General features: G+C 47.1%; 2 protein-coding genes across 4 annotated transcripts in view; one reads left to right on the forward strand and one right to left on the reverse strand.

Annotated features, from left to right (window-relative positions):
- Positions 1-16463, forward strand: part of LOC101044812 (torsin-1A-interacting protein 2) — a 45412-nt gene extending 28949 nt beyond the window's left edge. For all 3 annotated transcript variants that reach the window (XM_074389684.1, XM_074389683.1, XM_074389685.1), the window contains exon 5: positions 367-16463. In XM_074389684.1, coding sequence (XP_074245785.1) covers positions 367-1124 — 758 coding nt within the window. In that variant the 3' untranslated portion in view covers positions 1125-16463. The remainder of the gene's footprint in view (positions 1-366) is intronic.
- Positions 16464-20244: 3781 nt separating this feature from the next.
- LOC101045762 (protein FAM163A) lies at positions 20245-24104 on the reverse strand. Its single transcript, XM_010336075.3, has 2 exons — positions 23925-24104; positions 20245-23367 (listed from the first exon to the last, which is right to left on the reverse strand). Exons 1-2 carry the CDS (start codon positions 24015-24017, stop codon positions 22957-22959), a joined length of 504 nt encoding a protein of 167 aa, XP_010334377.1. The 5' UTR covers positions 24018-24104; the 3' UTR covers positions 20245-22956.
- Between the last annotated feature and the right edge of the window lie 1541 nt (positions 24105-25645).

The following is a 25645-nucleotide window of genomic DNA, read 5'->3' on the forward strand; positions in this document are numbered from 1 at the left end:
ATGGTCAGCTATAGGTGTAGGTTCCTTGAGAAGATGGAAGAAAATCTTGATCACTTATGTCCAAATTACATCATTAGTTGTAACAACAAATATAGACTCAGCTTTTACCTTTTATTTATTTTTAAAATTTTTTTACTGATACTTAACTCTTAAATGAAGCTTTTATCTTTTAACAAAGATATTATATCTTCAAATAATTAAATCTGAGAAGAGACTAGAGAAATGGTACTTCTGGTAGAGTGAAAGTTTAAACAATTTATGCAAAAGAAAACCTGACGGTATCTCTGCCTCACTTCAGTTGACCACAGGCTTTGTTTCTGACTTGTGTTCTCTATAATTTTCTGTTCTTTTCTCATTTTTTGACAGGCCCTGTCTTTCTTTGCCTCCTGGTTGGGGCTGTTGTGCTACCTTCTGTGTATAGCTACTATTTCTCTCCAGCCCAGCAAGTGCCCAAAAATCCAGCTTTGGAGGCCTTTTTGGCCCAGTTTAGCCAATTGAAAGATAAATTTCCAGGCCAGAGTTCCTTCCTGTGGCAGAGAGGACAGAAGTTTCTCCAGAAGCACCTCAATGCTTCCAACCCTACTGAGCCAGCCACCGTCATATTTACAGCAGCTCGGGAGGGAAGAGAGACCCTGAAGTGCCTGAGCCACCATGTTGCTGATGCTTACACCTCTTCCCAGAAAGTCTCTCCCATTCAGATTGATGGGGCTGGAAGAACCTGGCAGGACAGTGATACAGTCAAGCTGTTGGTTGACCTGGAGCTAAGCTCTGGGTTTGAGAATGGCCAGAAGGCTGCTGTGGTCCACAACTTTGAATCCTTTCCTGCCGGCTCCACTTTGATCTTCTACAAGTATTGTGATCATGAGAATGCTGCCTTTAAAGATGTGGCCCTGGTCCTCACTGTTCTACTAGAGGAGGAAACATTGGAAGCAAGTGTAGGCCCAAGGGAAACTGAAGAAAAAGTGAGAGATTTACTCTGGTCCAAGTTTACCAACTCTGACACTCCCAGCTCCTTCAACCACATGGACTCAGACAAATTGAGTGGGCTGTGGAGCCGAATTTCACACCTGGTACTGCCGGTCCAGCCAGTGAGGAGCATAGAAGAACGGGGGTGCCTTTTCTAAAGCTAAGCAGAGTTGGTTACAGAAGGTATATACGTTTATGAAAAAAGTCTGTTTAAAGGCCTTCCATTTATATGGAAGGGGGTTGATAAAATAGATTGAGGAAATAGCTTGAAAAACACCAGTGAGCTTATTTTAGAAACAAGTTTTTATTTTTTACTCCTTATAAAATCTTTCTAATCTAAGCCTTGACAAAGGTAAAAATTAACTGAACTTCTTTTCTTTGCCTTTTGGACCAAATCAAGTTTGAAATATAGGATATATATGAGAATTTTAAAAAAAAATTCTAAAATATAGCACCATTGCACAGGAGATACTCTTCTTAGAGTAACTACAGAGTGATTTTTTTTTTTTTTGAGTGAGACTCTGAAGAGCCTTTTGGATAGTGTTTAGACTTGGACTAAAGCAATTACAATTATGAAGCAATGATAATTTTTAGAAAATTTTTCTATCACATGTTGAATATTTTCAAACATCACTTTAATAATCTAAAGTTATGGAATTACATCTTATATTAATTTTACAGTTTTGAGTAGTATAAAAAAAGGAAGTAAGAATTCAAACCATTAAGTATGTACTTAAATACTACATGTAAGACACTGTGCTTTTATTCCATTGAGCTGAGGTATAAGCAGCTGTACTCAAAAAACTTTCTTAAAAATGAGAACCAATGGGGAAATCGGGGTTTATAATCATTGGAAATGAAGAAATTCCAATTGGCTATATCTTTACTTCAGCTTTTCTTGAACAGTTTACAGCAGTGATTTTCAAACTGTGTCTACTGGTACCCTTCCCCTTTTTATCAGAACAGTTCTGCTTTTAACTGTTTTATATGTTGGGGTTCTCTGAGATTTCATTGCAGCAAAGAGTTTCACTGATAATGAAGTTCGAAAACCATTGATTAAGTGAGAAAACATCTTAGAAGATAGGAAATATGTAAAAAAAAAAGAATGTATTAAATCGTATGAGTGGGAAGCTGAAATACAGGTTTATTGTATAGATACATTATTTATGAATGATAAAGATCTATACATGAACAGCAGAATGTATAAGCTAGCATTTACTAGCGTGTTTCTGAAGCTTTTGTTCATTTCTGTTAATTGTCATTTGTCTCCTCTGTATGGAATTTTATACTTCCCTAGGGTCTGTAGGCTCTTTCAGCAGAACAGATTTTTAATAACCATTTTTATTTTTTAAAATTTATTTTTGAACCAATTTAATAGTAAATTTTATATGAATACTTGGCATAACTTTACCAAACAGTTTACTTCTATGCAGTGATGCAACATTATATAATGCAGCTCTTTCTTGACCAACTAGTTACAGAAGTACCATTAGGTTAAAAATTAGAGAAATGCAAGAGATGGTATACTTAATGAGAGGAAGCAGAAATGGTCAGTAATTCTCAGAGGTTTTGATAGTCAATACTGATTGTTGGACCATGTTCTGCGATTGTAAGAAAGACTGAAAACAGTGTGTATGGAGACAGCAGTTGTTGATTAGCATTTGAGCTCTGAAAGCGGAACTCTAGTAAAATGGTCTTGACCTAACAAAGGGTCTGTTCTATTATATGGACTGTTATAATCCTGGAATGTTTAAACTGGGTTTTGGCCTCTCTGTTATATGAGATCATATGTATATATCTAAGAAGTCATGATTAAAGTATGGGAAGATTTTAGGAAACACTAAGAAGATAGAGGGATCTTGACTGATACCTAAAAAAAATTATACTTGAGTAATTGCTCAATTGAGTGTAGGAGCATACCTGAAGGAAGAATTTGCATTTGGGACTTTGAAGGTCTCTTCCAAGAGATTTGGGAAAGGCCTGAACAAAAAGTGAAAGCACCGGGGATGTAAATCGATGTCAATCCAATATGAAAGCAGAGGAAATTGAAGGGAAATCTGTATACCAAATTTTTATCTTTCTAGATCTTAGATGCTAGCTCGACATCCACAAAACCAGTGTTGCCTTGTAGAACTGCTCTATTGGCCTGCTGACCTGTGCTACCTCAGATCTGTAAAGGAACCAGTGTGATACATATTCTTGTTTCTTCATTCACTTGGATATGGTTTTCCATCATTTCCTTTCAAAATAATTTAGAAAAATAAATTTCTAAGTCACAATTTTTTTTTTCTTTTTACTGATTTAGCCTTTTTCGAAACACTTTCCTTCCATGTGTAGTGCAACCAGTTGAGAGTGTTGTCAGTTTTCTGTCCACTATTTCTGACCCCCAGGCTGGAGTGCAGTGGCATGATCATAGCTCACTGTAGCTTTAAACTCCTGGGCTCAAGCAGTCCTCCACCTTAGCCTCCTGAGTAGCTGGGACTACAAGTGCACAGTACCACACCACTCTATTTTGTATAGAGACAGGGTCTCACTGTGTTGCCCAGACTGGTCTTGAACTCCTGGCCTCAAGTGATCCTCCCACCTTGGCCTCCCAAAGTGCTTGGATTATAGATGTGGCTCAAAGCACCCAACCTCAAACCTTTTTTTTTTTTTTTTTTTTGGTGCGAGAAGGACTTGTTCCGTCACCCAGGCTGGAATGCAGTGGCGCAATCTCAGCTCACTGCAGCCCATGCTACTGGGTTCAAGTGATTATTGTGCCTCAGCCTCCCGAGTAGCTGAGATTACAGGCGCTCATCACCATGCCTGGCTAATACTTCTATTTTAGTAGAGATGAAGTTTCGCTATGTTGTCCAGTCTTGTCTCAAACTTCTGGCCCCAACTGATCCACCCACCTCGGTCTCCCAAAGTGCTGGGATTATAGGCATGAGCCACTGTGTCCGGCCTCGAAAATCATTTTTAAAAGAAGCAGTATATTAGCGCTGGGTCTTCTCATGACTAAAATGACTATTTTTAAAGCATACTATATTTTCTAAGTGGACAGATAATTCAAATTTATTCTCTAATGTGTTCTCAGGTTAATTTCTATTTGTTTCTATTTTTTACTTTTTTTAAGGTTTCAGGTTTTCGTTTGTGTTTAGTAATTCATCTTTTATTATTGTCATAATTTGCTTATTTGACTAAGAAAAATTATTTGTGGGCATACAATATCATACATGATACCTAAACATTGCCATTTAATTACTGTTCCAGAATAACTTTCATTATGCTGTATATTAATATAAATTACTTCTTGAGTAATCCCAGAACTGTAAAACCAAATGGTGGAATCAGAAACTGTCTTGGGCCTTGAGGTTTTTCTTCCCTTAGGGTAAATTTTCGGTTTTTTGGTTAGCTTCCAGGGTTTGGCCGAAAAGTTCCAAGGGGTTCTAATCACTAAAATAGTAATGCTAATTTGTTTCATATTTCTATTTTAAATATTTCTATTTTTAAAAGCAGTCAATAAAGCAATTTCAGTACATTTCATTTGGAAGCCTCCAAGTTTATGGTGGTTAGTGACCCACCATTCTCTCAACTATTGACTCGACTAAATAGTGCTAGCTGCTGAGATAGTTTTTAAACAGTTTTTTTTTTTTTTTTTTTGAGATGGAGTTTTGCTCTTGTCACCCAGGCTGGAGTGCAGCGGTGCTATCTGGGCTCACTGCTGCAACTTCCACCTCCTAGGTTCAAGCAGTTCTCCTGCCTCAGCTTCCCACGTAGCTGGATTACAGGCACCCGCCACCACGCCCAGCTAATTTTTGTATTTTTGGCAGAGACGGGTTTCCCCATGTTGACCAGGCTGGTCTCAAACTCCTGACCTCAAGCTCAGATTTCCAAAGTGTTGGGACTATAGGCATGAGCCACCGTGTCCAGCCTAAACATCTTTTAACTGGTCGACTTACACTTTTAACTATTAAAGACGGGAAGTACAATGAGCAGTGATGTTAAAATATAACAAATAGGGCATGTGAAAGTTATAATAAGAATCAGATGATCTTCACCAGCACTGCATTCACATATATCCATCCAAACTTTATGACACAAAGGCAGGTCTCTGGCTCTTCAAAAATGAAGGTTAAAGAGATAATAATAAATACTAGCTGATTAGGGCCATCATGTATTTAATAGGAATAAAGATTATATTCATAAATTTTACTTGCAGAGAAGTACTTTCATTTTGTTTTAAAGACAGGGTCTTGCTCTGTCACCGAGGCTATAATGCAGTGGCATAATCATGGCTCACTGCAGCCTGGAACCTCAAGGGGACGATCCTCCTACTTCAGGAACCACAGGCACACGCCACCCTGCCTGGCTAGTTGAGAATTACTTTCAAATAGCAACATGAAGCCTTTATCATTTGAAAATACAACATAATTGTAAACATAAACCAGTACATCTTTGTAAAGCCAGTAAGATATTCTTTGACAGAAGCATTGTTTGAATGTGTGTTTCAGGTTGAATATGTAGTTCAGTGTTGGTCTCTACTTTAATAGCTTGTTTATCTATCTGAGCACTTTTCATTTTAAAATTTATTTGTTGAGAAGTCTTGGGAGTTTTGTTTTTCACAATTCAAGTAGCTTGAACAGTATCACTTGTCCAATGGGAAAGTTGATGCTTATCTTTATGGCAAACGCTTGGTTGAATAATCTATTTGCAAAGATGTTAGTTCTAGAGAGAGTTAAATAAAGTTAAGGTATCTGTAAACAGTTTCTCCAGATGACTTAAGCCTTATTTTTGTAAATTTATGTTAAATTTTGGCTGCTAACTTGTGAAATACCTAATGATATGGGCCTAAATTTGCCTCATTCAGATCCAGATGGGGCTGTTAAAATTCATTTCTAGCTAATAAACTGCACTATAACGTCTGTATCTCTGTGGACCATTCCAAATGGCCTGAGAACACAACCGAATCTGCAAAGAGGCAAATGACTCAGTCTTCAGTGCCTTTCCTTCCAGTATTATCTGCATTATCTGTGTCCGCTTGCTTTGATGTCTTGAAAAGCCCATAAATTGGTTCTTATTTTGGGAAATAGTCTCCCACTTTTCCTCTTTGAGGCTTATAAACTAGATCTGCCTTTGGCTAAGAGGAGTTACATGAACCAAAAAGAACATTTTGGACTTGGGAAGCAATAGGCTGGGTCACATTGCATGGGACAGAGTTAACCAGCTCCCCCCCCCCCACCCCCCACCGGCAGTCACAGCCCTATTCCCTGTACTCCCACCAAGCCTAAGGTCACATCAACACAAAGCTCCAGGCAGTTGTTTCTGGTTCATCAGAGAGCACAGGAAATTTAAACCTATTTGCCTTTCCTGTCATAAAAGATACAGCACGTTGACTTTCAAACCCAGTTGCATTTTCCTTATTTGTACTTAACAAAAAATATGTGGGCTTTGCCAATCTTAACGTCCCACTTCTCTACACTCCCTTTCTGTGTAATGGGGAATGCTTTCACATTTGTTTTTTATGAATTCTGATGCATGTGCCTTATTCAGATTAGTTGCCTGGTCATTACTCAGAATAAAGAATAAATCTCCTTAATTTTTTTTCAGCTGACTGATTCTTGATTAAACATCCCAAAATAGCAAGTTTATAGAAATGGCCATGTGTGATAAATGGTGGGAAAGGAAACTGCCCTCATTTGGCAGTAGGCTGAGGAGCTAGAAAAGCCTGTGAGGGTTGTCGGGTGGCATTTGCAGCCATCAGTGAAGTGGTATAGGGCAGACTCTGCCTAGGATCTGCTGTAGCTCTTGGGTAGCATTCTTCTAGTGCTCTTTCTATTTAAGGAGGCTTTCCTGAGTATGGGAAAAACGTGGGGATTGTAAGCAGATCCCTGGGAATTGCTGCTACCCCATGGTATGCTTGTGTGTGTGTGTGGTTGGGGGGGCGCTGAGACAAGGTCTCACTCTGTCACCAGGCTGGAGTGCAATGGTACGATCTTGGCTCATGGCAACCTCCGCCTCCCAGGCTCAAGCAGTTCCCCTGTCTCAGCCTCCCGAGTAGCTGGGACTACAGGCGCACGCCACCATGCCAGGCTAAATTTTTGTATTTTTGGTAGAGATGGGGTTTCACCATGTTGCCCAGGCTGGTCTCAAACCCCAGAGCTCAGGTGATCCGCCTGCCTCTGCCTTCCAATGCGCTGGGATTACAGGCTGGAGCCACCGTGCCCAGCCTGTGAATGTGTTTTTTAAGTGTGGACATCCCTCATCTTGTGTGTTGGGAGTGGGGGAGGTGGGGGTGTGTTCAGAATTTCTGCCTTAAAATGTTGCCAAACCAGAATTACAGAGCAGAAGCACCTGAATGCTCATCTTAGCCCCTCACCCATCTTCTCCCAGCTTCCCGCCCCCCTCTTCATACCGGACTAAAACCAAAGGTCTTAACACATTTTATAGAATCGTTTTCTAACACATCTGAATCGAATTTCGAAAATCTGAAAGACCTGTTTTTGCAGTTTCGAAAAATAGGAACTTAGCGAGTCAGCATATCTTAATATATGAGCTTTCAGTGAAAGGAGCTAAAAGTCAAGTGATAGGATGAACCTGAAGTCAAAGTACGCAGAATTTCCTAATACGCATTCCATAAACATCAACAGTAGATCAGCGGCAATGAGATTTTCTTAACGCATAAACTCACCACTAGAGTATATTACGTACTAGTGTTCTACTGTACACTAAGACAGGCCTCGATACTGATTAATAAGGGAGTGAGTGGCTATGAATTATTTAGTTGCTGTAAGAATTGTAATTTTAAACAGGATCCAATCAAAATGATTTCCAGTCTGAAGTTGCAATTAGAGTCATGGAATGTTTGGTGCAGAAGCAGCTTCATCAAGCTAAACTGAGAAAATATTGGGCCAAGGTATTATGTACTTTAAGAAAAGGAAATGAGTAGGCAGATCCTATTATGTGTATGTTCAGGGCACTCCTTACTGTGGAATCTTGCCCATATGGTATGTGACTTGAGGGCTCACAGAAGGCCCCCATAAACACACTAAAAATGAGACACTAGCCGGGTGTGGTGGCTCACGACAGTCATCCCAGCACTTTGGGAGGCTGAAGTTTATGGATCCTTTGAGCCTAGGGGTTCAACACCAGCCTGGCCAACATGGTAAAACTCTGTCTCTATAAAAAATGCAAAAATTAGCTGGATGTGGTGGCACATGCTTGTAAGTCCCAGCTACTCAGGAGGCTGAGGTGGGAGGATCACCTGACCCTGTGGAGGTAGAGGCTGCAGTGAGCCATGATTGCACCACTGCACTTCAGCCTGGGTGACTGAGACCCCGTCTTAAAAAAAAAAAAAAGAAGAAAAAGAGAAAAAAAAGGCCAGATGCAGTGGCTCACACTTGTAATCCCAGCACTTTGGGAGGCCAAGGCAGGTGGATTACGAGATCAGGAGTTCAAGACCAGCCTGGCCAACATGGTGAAACACTGCCTCTACTAAAAATACAAAAATTAGCCAGGCATGGTGGTTGGTGCCTGTAATCCCAGCTCCTTGGGAGGCTGAGGCAGGAGAATTGCTTTAACCTGGGAGGTGGAGGTTGCAGTGAGCAGAGATCGTGCCACTGCACTCCAGCCTAGGTGACAGAGCAAGGCTCTGTCTTGGGAGAAAAAAAAAACACAAAAAGACACTTTGTCTTTTTGACCTGTATCTGACACTTTCTAGGATCACTAATTCTTAAGTACACAAATCAATAGTCAAGATAAACCATTAATTCAGTAACATCTCTTATTATCGTATTGCCTGAGAGGCCATCTGAAGCTCTCACCTGGAGTTGGCACGCCTCTATAACTCCAAACACATAACAATAATGGGTAAAATATTTTGAGGAAAATTTTAGAAGACAGAGCCACTCTCTAAAACAAGATGCAATGGCCGGGCGCGGTGGCTCAAGCCTGTAATCCCAGCACTTTGGGAGGCCGAGGCGGGTGAATCACGATGTCAAGAGATCGAGACCATCCTGGTCAACATGGTGAAACCCTGTCTTTACTAAAAATACAAAAAATTAGCTAGGCATGGTGGCGCGTGCCTGTAGTCCCAGCTACTCAGGAGGCTGAGGCAGGAGAATGGCCTGAACCCAGGAGGCGGAGGTTGCGGTGAGCCGAGATCGCGCCATTGCACTCCAGCCTGGGTAACAAGAGTGACACTCTGTCTCAAAAAAAAAAAAAAACACAAAACAGATGCATCTTTGAGGGTCAGAAATAGAATAAAATCTTGAGGAGGGCTAAAGCTGCAGGCCTGCCAGACCTGCATGTGAAATCAGACAAGGGGCTGGGGGCTTGGAGCTAACAGCTCTCCACACGAGGCTCACCAGGCTATGTAAACAAATTACTTGTTGGAAGCCTACAATATTGGTATTGTTATCTGCAAATATTCAGCAGTTAGTTTATCTCATGCAGCCTTTAAAAAAAATCTTGTTTATGTCTTATATAAAGTATGCTACAATTTTTTTTTTTTTTTTTTGAAAGATGAGCTCTTTCTATGTTGCTCAGGCTAGACTTGAATTCCTGGGCTCAAGTGACTCTCCTGCCTCAGCCACCCGAGTAGCTGGGACTACAGGAGCACAGCCCTGAGCCTATTATTATTATTATTATTTGTTCTGTTGCCCAGGCTGGAGTACAGTGGCATGATCTTGGCTCACCACAACCTCTGCCTCCTGGGTTCAAGCGATCTTCGGCCTCAGCCTCCCAAGTAGCTGGGACTACAGGTGCCCACCACCGTGCCTAGCTAATTTTTTGTATTTTTAGTAAAGACTGGGTTTCACCATGTTAGCCGGGATAGTCTCCATGTCCTGACCTCGTGATCCACCTACCTTGGCCTCCCAAATAGCTGGGATTATAGATATAAGCCACCGTGCTTGACCTTTTCTTTGTAGAGACAGGGTCTCACTTTGTTGCCCAGGCTGGTCTTGAAATGCTGGCTTCAAATGATCTTCCCACCTCGACCTCCCAAAGTAAGTGCTGAGATTACAGGCCTGAGGCTCTGCACCTGGCCGAAGTTGACATTTATAATTTACCTTTACAAAATGTGAAGAATTCATAATATGACTTCATTTTTTTTAAGAATCATAGCCTAAACAAAATTAAATACAGTTTTTAACGACTATAAAAGTACCCTAATCACATGAAGATAATTATGTGTATTTTTTTGTCTGTTTTGTATGATTTACATTTTAATACATGGCATTTGTTTGAAAAAGAATAGAGTATTTTCCTAAAGATATCTCAGTGTTTGTATTGACTGTCAATTTATTTCCCTATTGTTTTCAGGTTCATGATAATTTTTGTACATAAAGTTAACTTTCACAATCATAAATTATTGCAGCACTTTTTTCTTGCAGTAATAACCGTTCATTAAATTGAATGGTAGATTTTCAAATCTAAGGCATACAAGGTGATTTCCACTTCAAGTTACATTATAGACTGCATTTATTTATTTGAAAGTGAATATTCAGATTTAATAAGTCAATGACATACTTCATTTGAATTACTATAACTGTTCAAACAGTGTTTATGAAGAATCCATCTTTTCCTCACTGATTTGAAATGCCGCTTTATCACATACTGGATTCTCATATGCGTTTGTGCATATTTCTGATTTTTCTAAGCTGATCTATTGACCTGGCTGTTAGGCAAAAATACTACACAGTTTTAATTATTGTGGCTTTAATATCTGGTGGTGGCTCATTTTTCAATTTTTCTAGCATTATTACTTATTCTTTCAAATGAATCTTAAAATCACCTTGTCTAAAAAAATTAATATTTTTCATAGGATTACATTAATTTTTCTAATGATCTGGTAGGAAACTGGCATCTTTAAAATATTAAGTCTGCATATCCAAGAAGCAAGCAAACTCTGTTTAGTTCTGGGTAGCCTTGTTTTTATGATTTTACTATGGCTAGAAGCAGCTAGTAAGTGTTGTGTCTGAAATCTAAAAACCCACATCTGGTGAAGTTCTAACTTTATTTAAAACACCAATTCTGGCTCGGCATGGTGGCTCACACCTGTACCCCTAGCACTTCGGGAGGCCGAGGCGGGCGGATCATCTGAGGTCAGGAGTTCAAGACCAGCCTGACCAATATGGTGAAACCCCCATCTCTACTAAAAATAAAAAATTAGCAGGCATGGTGTCGCATGCCTGTAATTCCAGCTATTCAAGAGGCTGAGGCAGGAGAATCGCCTGAACCTGGGAGGTGGAGGTTGCAGTGAGCTGAGATTTTCCCATTGCCCTCCAGCCTGGGTGACAAAGTGAAACTCTGGCTCAAAATAAATAAGTAACACCAATTCTTTTTCATACTCAAATATGAAAGATGACAATGGATTATCTCTGCTCCCCCTAGTCCCTCCGGCACTGGGAGATTTCCTTCCCTTTTCTGGAAACAGGGAATCTTTATTCATCTTTGGAACAGTTCAATTCACTGAGGATCCTCAGAGAAGTGCCTGAGCTGCTTCCTAACTGCCACGGTTTTCTGTGAAAGGAAAGCCCTCTCTACTGGAGTATTTTACAGATGATGTTGAATAATAGAAGCTCTGCGAAAATATTTATTCCTAGAATAAGAACATAAACACCCTCATACCAAAGCCACTGGTGGTCCTCGGTTTTTCTCCACATATTCCTGATTCTGTAATCCTTTTGTCTGACTTTTTTGCGTTTTGTAATCTTGGGTGTGAGGCTTCGCATTCAATTCACAAATATTTACTGAATACCCACATGTGCCAACAACCGAGTTGAACATCTAATATCTTAATGACACAGGGAGGAAATCCCCTCCTATGGTTTGGGAGAACATTTCCTTCCACCCCAAGGTTTGTAACCTTTGAATAAAATCCTTCCTGTTCTATCTATGGGAAATACGACTAAGAATATGGAGTTTAGCAGGATGTCGTTTTTGCTGACAGTGGGGTACCCATAAGCAATATGCTGGCCAAAGTCTCAAAGTGGATCAACATTTTGACACTTAATAGCAGCCTGATTTGAAGAGAAGGCAGAAGGACAAACCAGCCCTGCGTTAGAAAGAATTAATCCACTAGCACCTATGGGTCCTTATCTGCGACTCGTTGCAGCAGATAATGATATTCCCGGCTGTGATTTGGGCTGGTTGTCCCCTGACAAGTTTTCATGCACAGAACCCAGGTCCAAACCCAGGTAGAAAGAAAACGCAAACATGCCTCTCGTCTAAGGGGGTGACCCTTTCAGTCTCAGTGAGGATGCAGTAGCTGCCTTGCAGAAAGGTCTTGAAGACCTTTAGCAGCGTTGCTCTTTCTTTCTCTTTTTCTTTCTTTGACAGGGTCTAGCTCTGTCACGTAGGCTGGAGTGCAGTGGCACCATCACAGCTGACTGCAGCTTCGACCTCCCTGACAAAAGCGATTCTCCCTCCTCAGTCTCTGGAATAGCTGGGACCACAGGCATACACCGCCGTGCCTGGCTAATTACATGTTTTTTTTGTTTGTTTGTTTGTAGAGACAGGGTTTCACTATGTTGCTCAGGCTGGAGCAGGTATTTTTCCGCCAGCATTTAGTCCCCATCATTTTGCCTTACCTTACTTCCTGGTGGGCGGCACCGCATGTAAGTTTTCGTCACACAAAACAACGACGACTAGAGAGATGGCTTTTTCTGGTGTGCAGACAACCGTTTGCAGAGGAAGGATGAGAACCTGCAGGTTTGCGTTGTTGTTTTGATTAACTCTCCACCCACCAGCCCCAGCCGGCAGCACCAAGGAGCAGCACGTTCCACAGTCACCTGGAGAAAACCCACCATACTAAAAAGCAAACAGATCTGTTTTATGGGGGGAGGGTTCACAGATGTATGTGGGAAAAATTAGCAAATGCTCCCTGCTTACCATCTTCACTCTTTCCTTTTCATCCTGAACAGCAAAGTCGTTTAGTGGTTGGGGGATCACGTGTTCCGCCTAATGTTTAAAGCAGATACTTATGGGAGGAGGAGAAGTTTCCCTGTGAGAAAAACCACAACTATGCATTGTTATTTGAAAGTTTCTCTAGTTTCACATTCTTCACATCTTGAAAAATGGAGTGAGAACTGGCTTTTTTTTTTTTTGGCTGTGAGGTGAGCTGTGGTTATCTGGGAAGTGAAGGTAGTTTTCTTGAGTAGTGCCTGCTGGGTTTGATTCACTGCGCTGGCCACCTGTAGCTGCTCCATCCAGGAGTACCGGATTCCACCTTCTCTTCATCTGCAGCACTGCCTCGGGCTGGCTGTTATCTGGCCTCATGGCCTCAGCAGAGATGATGCTGTGACAGGGCTTTGGCTCTGTTAGCCACGTGGGATAGAGACACACGTGCCCATGTGGCCCAGGCCTGCTGCATTTACCCAGCTTCTGTAAACACACTTTCTTGTAGAATCACAAAGATGCAGGACATCCTGCCTCTTCCATCTGCTTCTTTCTCCTCCTGTGGCCGCTCCTGTGTCTCCTTTAGTCCTGGTGTGGCTCCAGCGTCTAAGAAATGAACACGTGGGAGTTACAACCCTTTTTTAAGAGTCTTCTGCCTAAGGGTTTTCTGTCGCTCAGTCCTTTTCTTCCCTTTTACAGCGAGGTGGCAGGTGCTCGAATTTTCTGAGAGAAATGAGGACAAATGCAAGCCCTTTCCCTGGAGCCTTTGCAGCTGGTCGACTCAATAATAGTTCCCGAGCGCCCGTGGATCTGCCAGGGCTGGCTTTGCTCTATAATAAACACCTGCAGAACAAAGTTCTGCAGCGCAAACAGTCCTTGCACTCCAGGACTGTTCGATTATCCTTCAAAACGGGACACGCTTTTTCCTGTTAGATTGTATCTGTGATCATGCACTGAGGTGGGGGTGGATGTGATGACCTCTGACGGTCCTTCTAGCCCTAGAACTCTTGTCATTCTAATGGCCAGGAGCACGTCTTGGCGTCTGTCTGCTTTTTCCGTACTGCTTTCATTTACCACATGATTTCTTGCTACCTTCTCAAGACTATAGCCTTTCACCTAGCACATGCCTGCATGTGTGCACCTGTGGGAAGTGGGCAGATTCCTCTTCAAAGTCTCCTTTCTTGTTTAAGAAAAATTCTTAAATGTTAGAAATAATAGGTCGTTTTAAACACTTTCTTCAAAAGCCTTCTTGCCCTTTTGCTAGAAGCCCTAGATTATGCAGCTGTTAAACATATTTACAGGCACATAGTACATTCTATGTCCTTGTACTTTAATGAAGATAACTGTGCTGGACGTGCACAGGCACGTCCCAGCTTGCAGCCTACGCCCCTTCCTTATTTGGACTTCCTTTTTTTTTTTTTTTTTTTTGCTCTCCATTGCTTTTACCTATTTAGAAAAAAAAGTTTCAAGTTATTAGCCAATTGGGTTTTAGTTTGCGTTGTGAAGTCTGGCTCTAGCTAACGGAGGTCAGATACGGCAGTAAGGACAACCCCAAATGTATAAGAAATAAATATGTCTGCTTTCCTTTGTTCGTTGTACTCTCGTGGCAAGATTGCTAATGGGAGTCCCCTTTCTGCAGGAAGTAGAACAAATTGCTTTGCTGAGAGATCCTTTGTCCCGGTACTAATTGTTCTTTGCGGCACCAAAAGAAAAAATGTATACATAACAGCAGCCATCTCTGGCTGAATTTCAGTCTGTAACCACCAGACCAATCTTATCTGGCCCTACTCTGTTGATAACAGAATGTCCAGTTATTTTTCAGACACAGAGCTAAGAAGTTGCAACTTATGTGCCAGAGCACGCCCAGAAAAGAAAACTTCAACCTCAAGTGACACCCAGAACTAAAGTCTCTCCCCAGCCATGGAACTCAAAGTTTGGGACATGGGTGGAATCTGAATACTGGAACGTTTTCAAAAGTGGGGGATCAATTGTCTAAGAATTTCTGGTGATAAGACCCCTCCCCATACCTTACCAAAAGTCATCTTGTTTGAATTCTTCCAATCAAATCCTGCCCTGCCAACACTTTCACAAACCAACCTGTCCTTCCTAACCCATAAAACTTGTCCCAAAACCCAGATCTGGGAGACAGATTTGAATTTTGCCTGCTGTCTCCTTGGCAGTTGACCTCAGAACAAAGCCTTTCTTTTCTTAAGGTGCAGTGCCATAGTACCGGCTTCTCTGTGTGTCCAGCAGCAAACCCATTGCTTGGTAGCAAGTCTGTCTTCACTGTCTACAAAGTGCTTTGATCGATACTTCCCTGCCCCTCCTCTAGTGACCTAGACCCATCTGTTGTAATTTCACTCTTTTGTGTGTGTGAGTTTGAGACAGTCTTGCTCTGTCGCCCAGGCTGGAGTGCAGTGGCACCATCTCGGCTCACTGCAACCTCTGTCTCCTGGGTTCAAGTGATTCTCCTGCCTCAGCCTCCTGAGTAGCTGGGACTACAGGTGCCCACAACAATGCCTGGCTAATTTTTGTATTTTTAGTAGAGACAGGGTTTCACTGTATTGGCCAGGCTGGTCTTGAACTCCTGACCTCCTTCTTTGCCTACCTTGGCCTCCCAAAGTGCTGGATTACAGGCATGAGCTACCGTGCCCGGCCTTGTAATTTCACTCTTTTCCTGAGGACAGTCTGGGGGGAAAGAAATACTGAGGCTAATATTGGCTTCCTAAAGTAATGATTCCACATTAGGCAGGCACATGGATCCACCCGGTCTCTGATTATGGCCAGTCTTTGAGCACCTGACTCCACTTTCTACCTGCAATCTCCACTGTGCTTATTTTAGTTTCAAGCAAGTACATACCTGGAAGGTTTAGTATCTCACCTGTGAAAATATGTGTTAATTTTCCACCCTGGAGTTTAATAAGCTCCTTGAGGGTAGGCGTGGTATTTTTATTTTTATTTCTCCAACACGTAGCACGAACATTTGGTGCCTAGGTTAGGTCCCCAACTGTGGGAAGTAAAAAAAGTTCCTCTTCAAAGTTTCCTTTCTTGTTTAAGAAAAATTCATAAGGGTTAGAAATAATAGTTTGTTTTAAACACTGTCTTCAAAAGCCCTTTTGCCTTTCTGCTAGAAGCCCTATACTATGCAGCTGTTAGAAGTGCTTACAGGTATGTAGTACATTCTATGTCCTTGTACATTAACCGAGATACCTGTGCTGGACGCGCTCTCAGGCATGCCCCAGCTCGAAGCCTGTGCCCCTTCCTTATTTGGACTTCCTTTTTTTGCTCTCCATGACTTTCACCTGTTTAGAAAAGTTTCAAGTTATTAGCCAATTGGGTTTTAGTTTAGATCGTGAGATCTGGTTCCAGCCGATGGAGATCAGATACAGCAGCAGGACCAACCCCAAATATGTAAGAAATAAAAATGACTCCTTTCCTTTGTTCGTTGTATTCTCGTGGCATGATGGCTAGCCAGGGTGCTCTTCCTGCAGTCCAGGAAGTAAAAATTGCTTTGCTGAAAGATCCTTTGTCTCAGTGCTGATTTTTCTTCAAAGCATGGAGCATCTATTTCCAATACCAACAAATGTTACTTGAATAAACAGTTTTCTGACTATTAACTCTCCTCTCTAACGGCGATTTTTTTCAAAATCCAGGCATGGATTGGCCTTACTGCACAGTTCAGCATAGGAGCATGCTGGCTCACCATTAGAGTACTGGATCTCAGGGGTCAAAGCTGTGGACGCAATTGGAGAGGAAGTCACTGGGTTCACCAAGAGAATGATCGTTTCTGGCCCTTGTATACATAACTTCATGCAACACAGAGACTCCTGAAAGTCGCACATGAGTTGGGTTTCTGAAAATCAAGTTGTTTCATCTTTATTGAAATGTTCTAGCTTCATTTGACTGGACTTGGGTCACCAATAGGTTTCTTACATTTTGGCTTTGAGTTTCTTTGCCTAGAGGCCTCTTTATTCCAAAAAGGTCTAGGAATAAAAGGGGGGCATGATATATTAACATGGGATGACTCAAAGGGTCATTTTGCAGATGGGGAAGCCGAGGGACTAAGTGGCTACCTAAGGCCACAGTTCACAGTGCAGACCTGAGCCCAGAACCTAGCTCCCGAGCCCGAGGCCACTGGTCTTCCTGTAGGGAAACCTTAGTGAGCTAGGGAAGTACCGTATTTACAAGAACCTACCACTGAACCATCTGGGGGTGTGGAAAATGGCTGTTTGCCTCAATTTGAGGCTTTCTCAGCATTCTGGACTTGTTTCACAGAGTCCACCTCTCCTTCTCCCCACTGGGAGGTACGTATTGTCTAGGATACCCGTAACTGTAGGACTGGCAGCTCGGGAAGGGCTGTGGCAAGGGCTGGCGGAAGCCCTTCCTCTGGTGCTCCCTGGCACCTCCCCCCCTACATGATGCAGAGGTCTGTGTGCTCTGTCCTCCCCGGCTCAATCATTCTCCGCTTTCAGCTTCTCAGTGTCCCGGGATCCAAACTGCACCCTGTGTCCCTGCCAGTCCAAGAGCTCCCACAAATGTCAGCAACAGGAAAGGGCCACTTTCAGGTTTCCAGCGGGGCCTGAGGGCCATTGTGGAGTCAGTAGCAGAGGAGGCAGGGCGAGCAGAGCCGCCTGGCAGGCACAGCCCAGGAGCAGGGCCTGATGCGCAGCTGGAAGAGGACGGATTGGTCCTGGAGTCTCTGCTGGCTGGGCCGGGAATGGTTCTAGACACGGGTCCCAGGCTGGACAGATGTTTGTTTGCTTCCCATGCTCCTGCTCAAGAGGCAGGAGTTCAGAGGACTTGGATTGTAAAATGTCTCATTAGACCCGGAACAAACACCCTGTCAGGGGAGTGAGTGGTTCTTTGCTAGTTTTAGGATGGAAACGCTCTGGGAAGGCAAAGCCCGGCCCAGGAGGATGGTCCCTGGTGGGAGCGGATACCGACCTGGCTTGTACCCAAGGCCTGCCCCTGAGTCCCTGACATGGTCAGGTGCCTGTGGCCAGGGCCGGGGGAGCCACGTCATCTTCCATCCACACCTGGAGGGGAAGGCGACCTCACATGCCCAGCGCGATCTGGTCCCCCAGCCTCTGGCCATCCACCCCTGTGGAGACCAGAACTGTGCTGTGCCCTGAGCGTCCAGGGCTGCCTCATCTATCAGTCGTGGCTGGGTTGCCTACTGTTGGTGTGGGGAGAGGGCGGAGTTGGTGACAGGGTAGAGAGGAAGTGGGAGGCCAAGTGGTTCCCTGGAGGCCTAGGAGAAGCTCCCCAAGGACAGCCAGCTCCTCCCCTGCGCTCCTCAGTCTGACTCAAGCTGCTCCTTCACCCTCCTCCCCTGCTGGCCCCTCTCTTCACCAGTTCCCCTCCCAACAGCCACCCTTCCTTCATCACCGTCAGCTCACTGGGTGGAGAACCAAGAGACAAGGATGTTTCTTACTAGGCCTGTAGTCCCAGCTACATGGGAGGCTGAGGCATGAAAATCGCTCTGGGGTATGCTGCGTGATTCCGGGGGTCACAGCCTTAGGTGGTTTCACGATCTTCTGGAAATAATCGGGAGCCCGCTTCTGAAGTCTCTGCTGGGCTGCTGGGGATCTGGTCCCAATTCCCTTCTCTTCCCTTGCTGCCCCTGTAACAAAGGGCTGCCATGTGACAGGATCTCCTCAGGCTTCAGAGAGGTGATTTCATCCAGAGCCACACAGGTGGGAAGACCACCGGCCTGGAAGGTGTGTGCGGGGTTGGGAAGGGGGGAAGGGTGGGAGCAGGGGCTGAAGCCTGGGTCGCCCCTCAGGGAATCAGTGGCCAATAAACAGCACTTGTAAACTTGAGCGTAGAAAACCGGGTGAGACGTTTTTACGGTCAAAGAAGCTTCTCCTTGAAGTCCCTGCAGAAGCCCCACGAGCAGAGTGACAGGGACAGGTTTTGGGGAAGTCGGCTGGATGATGCCATCAGGGGGCTGCTGGAATCTGGGGAGACAGAGCTGTTGGTTGGCAAGCCCCCGGATATGAGGGCGATGTGCCACTTTGACAATGGCCTCAGCCTCCGTTTTTTGGGCTGAACAGCGCAGAGGATGAAAACTTCTCACCCGGTTTTCTAAGTTTTCTACGCTCAAGTTTACAAGCGCAGTTCAGGGGCCCTGATTCTTTCCAGGGGAAGATCACCAAAGTACCCAAGGCCGAGACTGCTGAGATAGCACAGCATAACCTGCAGTCTCCAGCTCGATTTGCTCAGAACTCAGAAAGAAAACTGCCCACCCTCCTTGAACCTCAGGCACTGATAAGAGGCATTTCCCAAAGGACAATGACAAGCACGGCCAGGACCTCCCCTGCGCTCCTCAGTCTGACTCAAGCTGCTCCTCCACCCTCCTCAGGGCTGCAGCTGAGACTGACGGCGGTCCAGGGCCACCCAGGAGAAGAGCTGGGTCAGGGCTGTGACCCACCAGCAAGCATGAGGCTGAGCAGATGTGCCGGGCAGGCGGGCCAGAGGCTGGAGGCCGGGTGGGGCTGGCTGCCCTGCGGCCACGGAGGTGGCTGGAGGCAGGGCTGGGTGCGGCAATGAGTGTGCCCGAGGGTCTGGTTTCTGTTCCCATAGGACAGCCATGGTGACAGAGCTGTGACCAACTGCTCACTGGGCCAAGGATGAAGGAAGCTGTGCTCCCACTGGTGCTACGGAAGGCTGCTGCAGGGCTGGATGCCTGGGGGCTGGACTGCTGGGGCAGGCTGCCTGCTGCACCCCCAAGCTGCAGTCAGGGCTCGCCCTGAGGCCCCGAGGTGGAGAGAGCAGCTTGCTTATACACACCCATGTGCACACGGGCATACACACACACACACACACACACACCACGCTCTCACTTCATCCCTGAATTCTCCCTGACACAAAGCCAGCTCCTGGTTCTCCAGTCCCCTACATCCGTCTCTGCCTCTGAAGTCTCTGCTGGGCTGTGCTGGGGATCTGGTCCCAATTCCCTTCTCTTCCCTTGCTGGCCCCGGAGCAAAGGGCTGGCCATGTGGCATGATCTCCTCAGCTTCAGAGAGGTGAGTTTACCCAGGGCCACACAGGCGGGAAGACCACCGGCCTAGAAAGGGTATGCGGGGTTGGGAAGAGGGGAAGGGTGGGAGCAGGGGCTGAAGCCTGGGTTGCCCCCTGGGAAACTCACTATCCTAGCAGGTCTGCCTCAGTCACTTTCCCAACAAACAACACATCTCCCCTGATTGAACCCTGACGGAGGCAATGGGGGCGATGCCAGGCAAGAAGGTGGAGTTTGCCACTGTGTGAGCAGGGAGAGCGCTGCACACAGACGCTGTGGGTGCTGAACAGGAGCCTTCACCCTTAAATCCACACTGATGGCCCCCTTCCCTTTCCCCAGTGAAGAACGAAGGACCCTGTGGGATTTCTATTTCAAATTTCTCATTTATTCGACATTCACTTGGTTGCGACTCCAAGTTACCAAAGATGCAAGACAAGAAGTCTGTAGCAAGAGTGGTGAAGAGGAGGTGGAGAAAGACGGCAGAGAGAGCTGTGTTCCTGGCCCCTCCTTCTCTTCCAATTTAGGGCGCCGTTTGAAAAGAGTACGAAGAGTGTCCCTTAGCGCAGACTAGACAGCAGAAAAGGACGGTGCAGTTGAGCGAGGGAAGCTTCCTTTTCCACAGCGTGGGCCCCTGCAGCTGCAGCGGGCAGGCAGGCAATCTTGAGCCTGGTTGGAGCCAGTGCCCTGAGCAGCGTGGGCTATGTGGGGAAGGGCTGGGGCGCACCATCTCTCCAATGCCCCAAACCCAGATTCTGATTTGTGGGGCGGCAGGACTTCGCTAGGAAAGCCATAGGAGGGAGGGGATTGCACAGGATGCTTGCACCCAGGGACCCCATTGATCAGGGGCAAGAAGCGGGTGATGGTGAATTGGGTCTTGATTTTCACAAAGGCAGGATGTATGAATGATGTTATTTCTGGCGAGGAGGACGGGGCTGCTGTGGTTGATTGGCTGTGGAATTCCAGGGGAGCAAGGCACTAGGAAGTGGGGAGCTCTGCCAGGCCCAGCAGCTCGTCAGCGGCTTGCACTTGGCCCAGTGAGGACTGGCAGTGGGATGGGTGTGTTGAAGCTGCTCCCCTAAGCTGTCCCTCTGTGCCAGGAGACAGATGCCATTACCCCACCTACAGCTGCTTCCTGGTCCAAGAGAAGAGTTACCATTAAAGGTGACTCCATAGGAGGGTCTGACAAACGTGCTTGCTTTTCACTGACAACTAAAATTGGTTTGCTGCTAATCTTGTTTTATTGTGGTCTTTCATCCATCAGCAAGCATCCCGGCACACAAGGTCAGAAAGCTGGGTCAATACCTCCAGACCCTGCCAGGATTAGGGCAAGAGGGAGTGGCCCGGGCCAGCAGATCTTTTTGGGAAATCCTTACTTCCTAGAGCACTAAATGGTCCTTAGTTTATCTGGGCAAACCACGTTTCCCCAGAGAAAATGGAGTCTCAGAGATTAGTGACTGGTCCTAGAGCTAATGAGTGACCAAAGTGTAACCAGAGCCCAGTCTGCTTCTCAACTCAGGGCGCTTCGATTACTGATTGAGATGTAAGGTGAAAGGTGCCTTAATCGTGGTGCAAAGGACGTGCGTTCCCCTCCTCCCTCCTTGCTCCCTCAGAGGCACCCTGCTTTTGTCAAATGCAGAATCAAGATTGCAGCAGGGAGACCAGCCCTTTCCCTGCCCCACCCTCTGCGAATTCAGTGACTCAGGAGTGGGAGTGGGGCGAGCTTCTGCAGGGCCACTGGAAAACTCATCAGGCATGCTCACTCACCAAGCATAAGGCCACGGCCACGTTCTAAGTGGGAAGTCAGAGTTGGAAATGAAGCTGGTGTGAGCCACAATGAACGGCTCATCGCCAGAGACTGGGGAGTAGGGCGGCCACGTGTGGGCGGCGAGCGTGGAATCCCAAGGCTATGTGCTGTTGCTCTGGGATGAAGGTCCTGCTCAACGGCGTCACGGGTGGATGTCCGAGTAGAATGCTGGGCTATGGGGGTGCTGACGTGGTTTCAGCTGCTGCAGCTTCACCCCATGGAGAGTCTGAGCTCTTCCTGTTCACCAGCCCGCTGGCTGCCATGGGGATTGGCCACGTTAACCGCCTTTCATTCAACCTATTTGGGGATCAGACTTCTCTTTCTCGATGGTACACGGGAGACCTTTCCACTCTGCAGCTCCTGAAGGTACAAAGCCCCTGTTGCCTACCGGTGGTGACTGGTGTGTGTGTGTACACCTGGGAACGGGAGTGCACACACCCTCACAGGACTGCATCCACGCGAGCTGCTCGGGGTGGTGGGCTGGGCCGAGACAGTCAGCTGGTCTCTGCTAAACTACTAGACATCTGGTAACGAAATGAAAAAGCTTCTCCAGCAGGGGGCGCTGGTTCCTAAGGCAGAGAAAGGATTTCGGGGAACACAAGGTTAGAGTCACTTTCTGGTGCCGTCCCCGTAAGTCACCTTAGGCTTTAAAGTAAACTCGACGTGTTCCACGAGGAAGGGGGCAGGCGAGATGTGACACGTTCAGGAATCAACGTCCCTACGGGAGCAGCTACAGTGACAGCAGTGGCTATGGTAACCAACGTACAAAAGTGGGTTGTGAACTAGCTCTTGGATACGCGGCCCCGTTCGCGCCCCTCCCCTGGCTTCTCCAATGCTGGAATCGCAGCTCTCCCTTCTCCCCCTGCCCTCTGTCCCCTTCTCGTAGGCACAGATGCTTCATCTCCCAAGGGCGCTGGAGGCCTCCAGAGCCTTCGCTGAGCTTTCCGCGGTGCTTTGTGCAGTCCAGCAAAGCCAGGGGCTGGGCACACTGCAAGGGTTGTGGTGCTGCTGGGGCTGCCAGAGGAGTGTCCCAACCGAGAACCCGGCGAAGCTGCAGACTCAACCTAGCAGCGCCCCACCTATGGGCCACGGAGTTGGAGCCAGGCCCTGTCCCGCTTCTCAATGCAATCAAAAGCTTAGATCCTAGTAAACCCTTCACTGTGGAGTAAGAAAAGCCAAAGAAACAGAGAGAGCCCGTGAGGGGCTGTTGGAGGGTCAGCTACTGTGTCCATGGCTCCCGCCAGGGCAGCAGTGTGGGCGTGTCTGCGGGTTAGAGCGGAAGGGTTTACACGTCTGTACTAATAGCCCTTGGATTGGTGAAGGCCTCACGCCCAGAGCCTGGCCAGGTCACCGGGTAACTCTGGGGTGCTGCCAGTTTGAGGGATAGGGGTCCCCCCTCTTTGTAGTATGTGGGAGCAAAGGAGAGCCTCTCGCCTCCACCCCCATTGGGCACCATGTCAGCCGTCCGTATGTAAAAGGCGGAGCTGTATGGGGAGCAGGTCGTGCAGTGGCTCGCTGCCACCCCACAGGGCTGGCTGCAGGGCTCCCCGGTGAGAGGCGCCAGGCTGCCTCTGCCGTCCAGGGCTTGGGAGCTGCAGGCATTGCAGCTGGGGCCTCTGGGGTGCGTGGGAAGGTCGTGCTCCTGCTCCTCCTCCTCGTCTGCATCCTCGGTTCCACTCTTCTTGCAGCAGTAATACTGCGGGGAAGGGCAGAGGGATGACTGAGAGGGTGAATGCTTCCCCGGCCCCAACGTGTTTTTGGGTGTGCACAGGTGCCCCCGCCCCCTGCTCCGTGGAGAACCTAGGCCAGGCACTGAACCCCGGGGGCCTGCTCCGCAAGCTTCTGTTCCCAGCTTCGCGAGGCCAGTGGTCTTGCCCTTTCCCCTCCCACTACTACGTGCGGTAACTCCAGGCTGTGGGTAAGTGGGGGCAGGGCTGGGGCTGCTGGCTGCAGCTTTCAGAGCCTCCCCAGCACGGTGCTCTTCCCACCCCCCTGAAATCTCAGAGGGGCAGGAGACACAACCCAGTGACCCTGAATCTTCCCGGCACACTGTGTACCCGGAGGGTGCAGGCTAGGGGGATGCATAACTCCCTTCTGACCAGCCCATTCCCAGGCTCTGTCACTTGGCCTGCCACATTCCATGGCTTTGGGCTCTGTGGGCCCTGAAGTTGGCCTCCAGTGTCTGCTCCCATAAAGAAAAAGAGGTTTGCTGGTGGCCTTGCAGCCTTGGGGCTGTGGGTCCTGAGGACTGACCTGGAGCCTGCAGTAGCACAGCACGGCAATGATGCAGAGGAGGATGACCGTAGCTAGGATTCCGCCAGTGATCACAACCGTTCCCGCTGTCATCCGCCCGGCGCCCCATCAAACTCTGCAAAGATGTGCGGCGGGCTGAAGACCAGCTGTGGCTGCAGCCCTGGGCTGGGCCAGAGGGAGTCTTCCTGGAACTGCCCTTTGGCTGGGCAGGGGCCCTGAGAGCAGCCGGAGCAGGAAGGGCTGGGCCCCAGGGGCTTCCTGAAGGCTGAGCGCGGGCTGTGGCTCCAGACTGGGCCAGGCTAAGCAGGGTGTTTGGTAGGGGCAGATAACAGCTATGGGAGGGAAGAGAGAAAGCTGAGTGCTAATACTGCCGCTTGCTTCTGTGCAGTTTCCAACAGTTCTGTCTTTCCCCTTTGGTGCTCTTCTCGCCTTTTCTCTCCCCTCACACCCTTCTTAGCTCGCCCCCCCCCACCCCCCTACCCCCGCCCCTGCCGTTCTGGACGCAGAGTAACAGCTGCTGCTGATGGCGGGGCTCCTCTGTGCGCGGCATCGCACTAAGTGCCCCCTGCGCGTCTTACCGCATCCTGGCCATAGCCCTTGAGGCAGTTACTAGTTACCCCTGCTGCAGGCGTGCTGAACGAGGCTGAGAATACTTTGGCTGCGCATCTATCCAGCCCGTTCATCCCAAAGGCCGTGCTCTTGATCCCCGCCCTCCTGGCACACACCCAACTGGTCCCTAAGCCCTTGGCCCTTGCTGGTGGGGACAGGGACAAATCTCAAAAGCACCAGGTGGCTCTTCTCTGGCTCAAATCTGCACTTTTTTTTTTTTTTTTTTTTTTTTTTTTTGAGGCAGTCTTTCTCTGCCGCCCAGGGTTGAGTGCAGTGGTATGATCTCGGCTCACTGCAACCTTCACCTCCCGGGTTCACACGATTCTCCTGCCTCAGCCTCCCAAGTAGCTGGGATTACGAGCGCCAAGTCACCACACCTGGCTAATTTTTTGTATTTTTAGTAGAGACAGGATTTCACCATTTGTCCAGGCTGGTCTCAAAAGCCTGACCTCGTGATCCGCCCGTCTCAGCCTCCCCAAGTGCTGGGATTATAGGCATGAGCCACTGCACCCGGCCCCAAACCTGCACTTCTCTTAGAGGTATCTGTCTTCTCCTTCAAACCCTCCTGGAAAGCAAGGGCAAGGTGAGCCCAGAGGGAGCAGCGTATGGCATCCTGGGCCCTGGAAGGCTGTGGCCAGACGGGGAGACTAGTCCCGGCTTCTGAGGCTGAATGAACAGGTCAGAGGCAAGCTCTGGGTGTGAGGCAAGGCAGATTCTCCTTTTAGGTCAGTGAATGGGGATTTCTGAGCCTTGCAGGTGCATTGGGACCAATGGGACAGAAGGGTGGGGACTGGGGACTTGGCATCTTGAAGAAGGAAAAATGACTACCATCACTTACGTTCAGTAAAGGGAATGGTGACCTGCAAGACAACAGAAAGGACAGAGATGTTGGAATGAGAGAGTCACCACTGAAAAAGGCCAGAGGTTAGATGAGTCCCAGCCAGCCCTCATTTTCTTTCTTCACTGTGTGGCGTATCATCAGTGAGCCTGCGGATCCCCAGCCCAGGCCTCCAGACGGGTCTCCAACTGCTAGTAGACAGACATTTCAGTGGATGTCCTGGTGGCCATCTCATACTCAATTATGACAGGTTAGAGTCACCACTGTGCTCTCC

Source organism: Saimiri boliviensis, chromosome 19 (assembly GCF_048565385.1).
Source record: "Saimiri boliviensis isolate mSaiBol1 chromosome 19, mSaiBol1.pri, whole genome shotgun sequence".
Classification (NCBI taxonomy): domain Eukaryota; kingdom Metazoa; phylum Chordata; class Mammalia; order Primates; family Cebidae; genus Saimiri; species Saimiri boliviensis.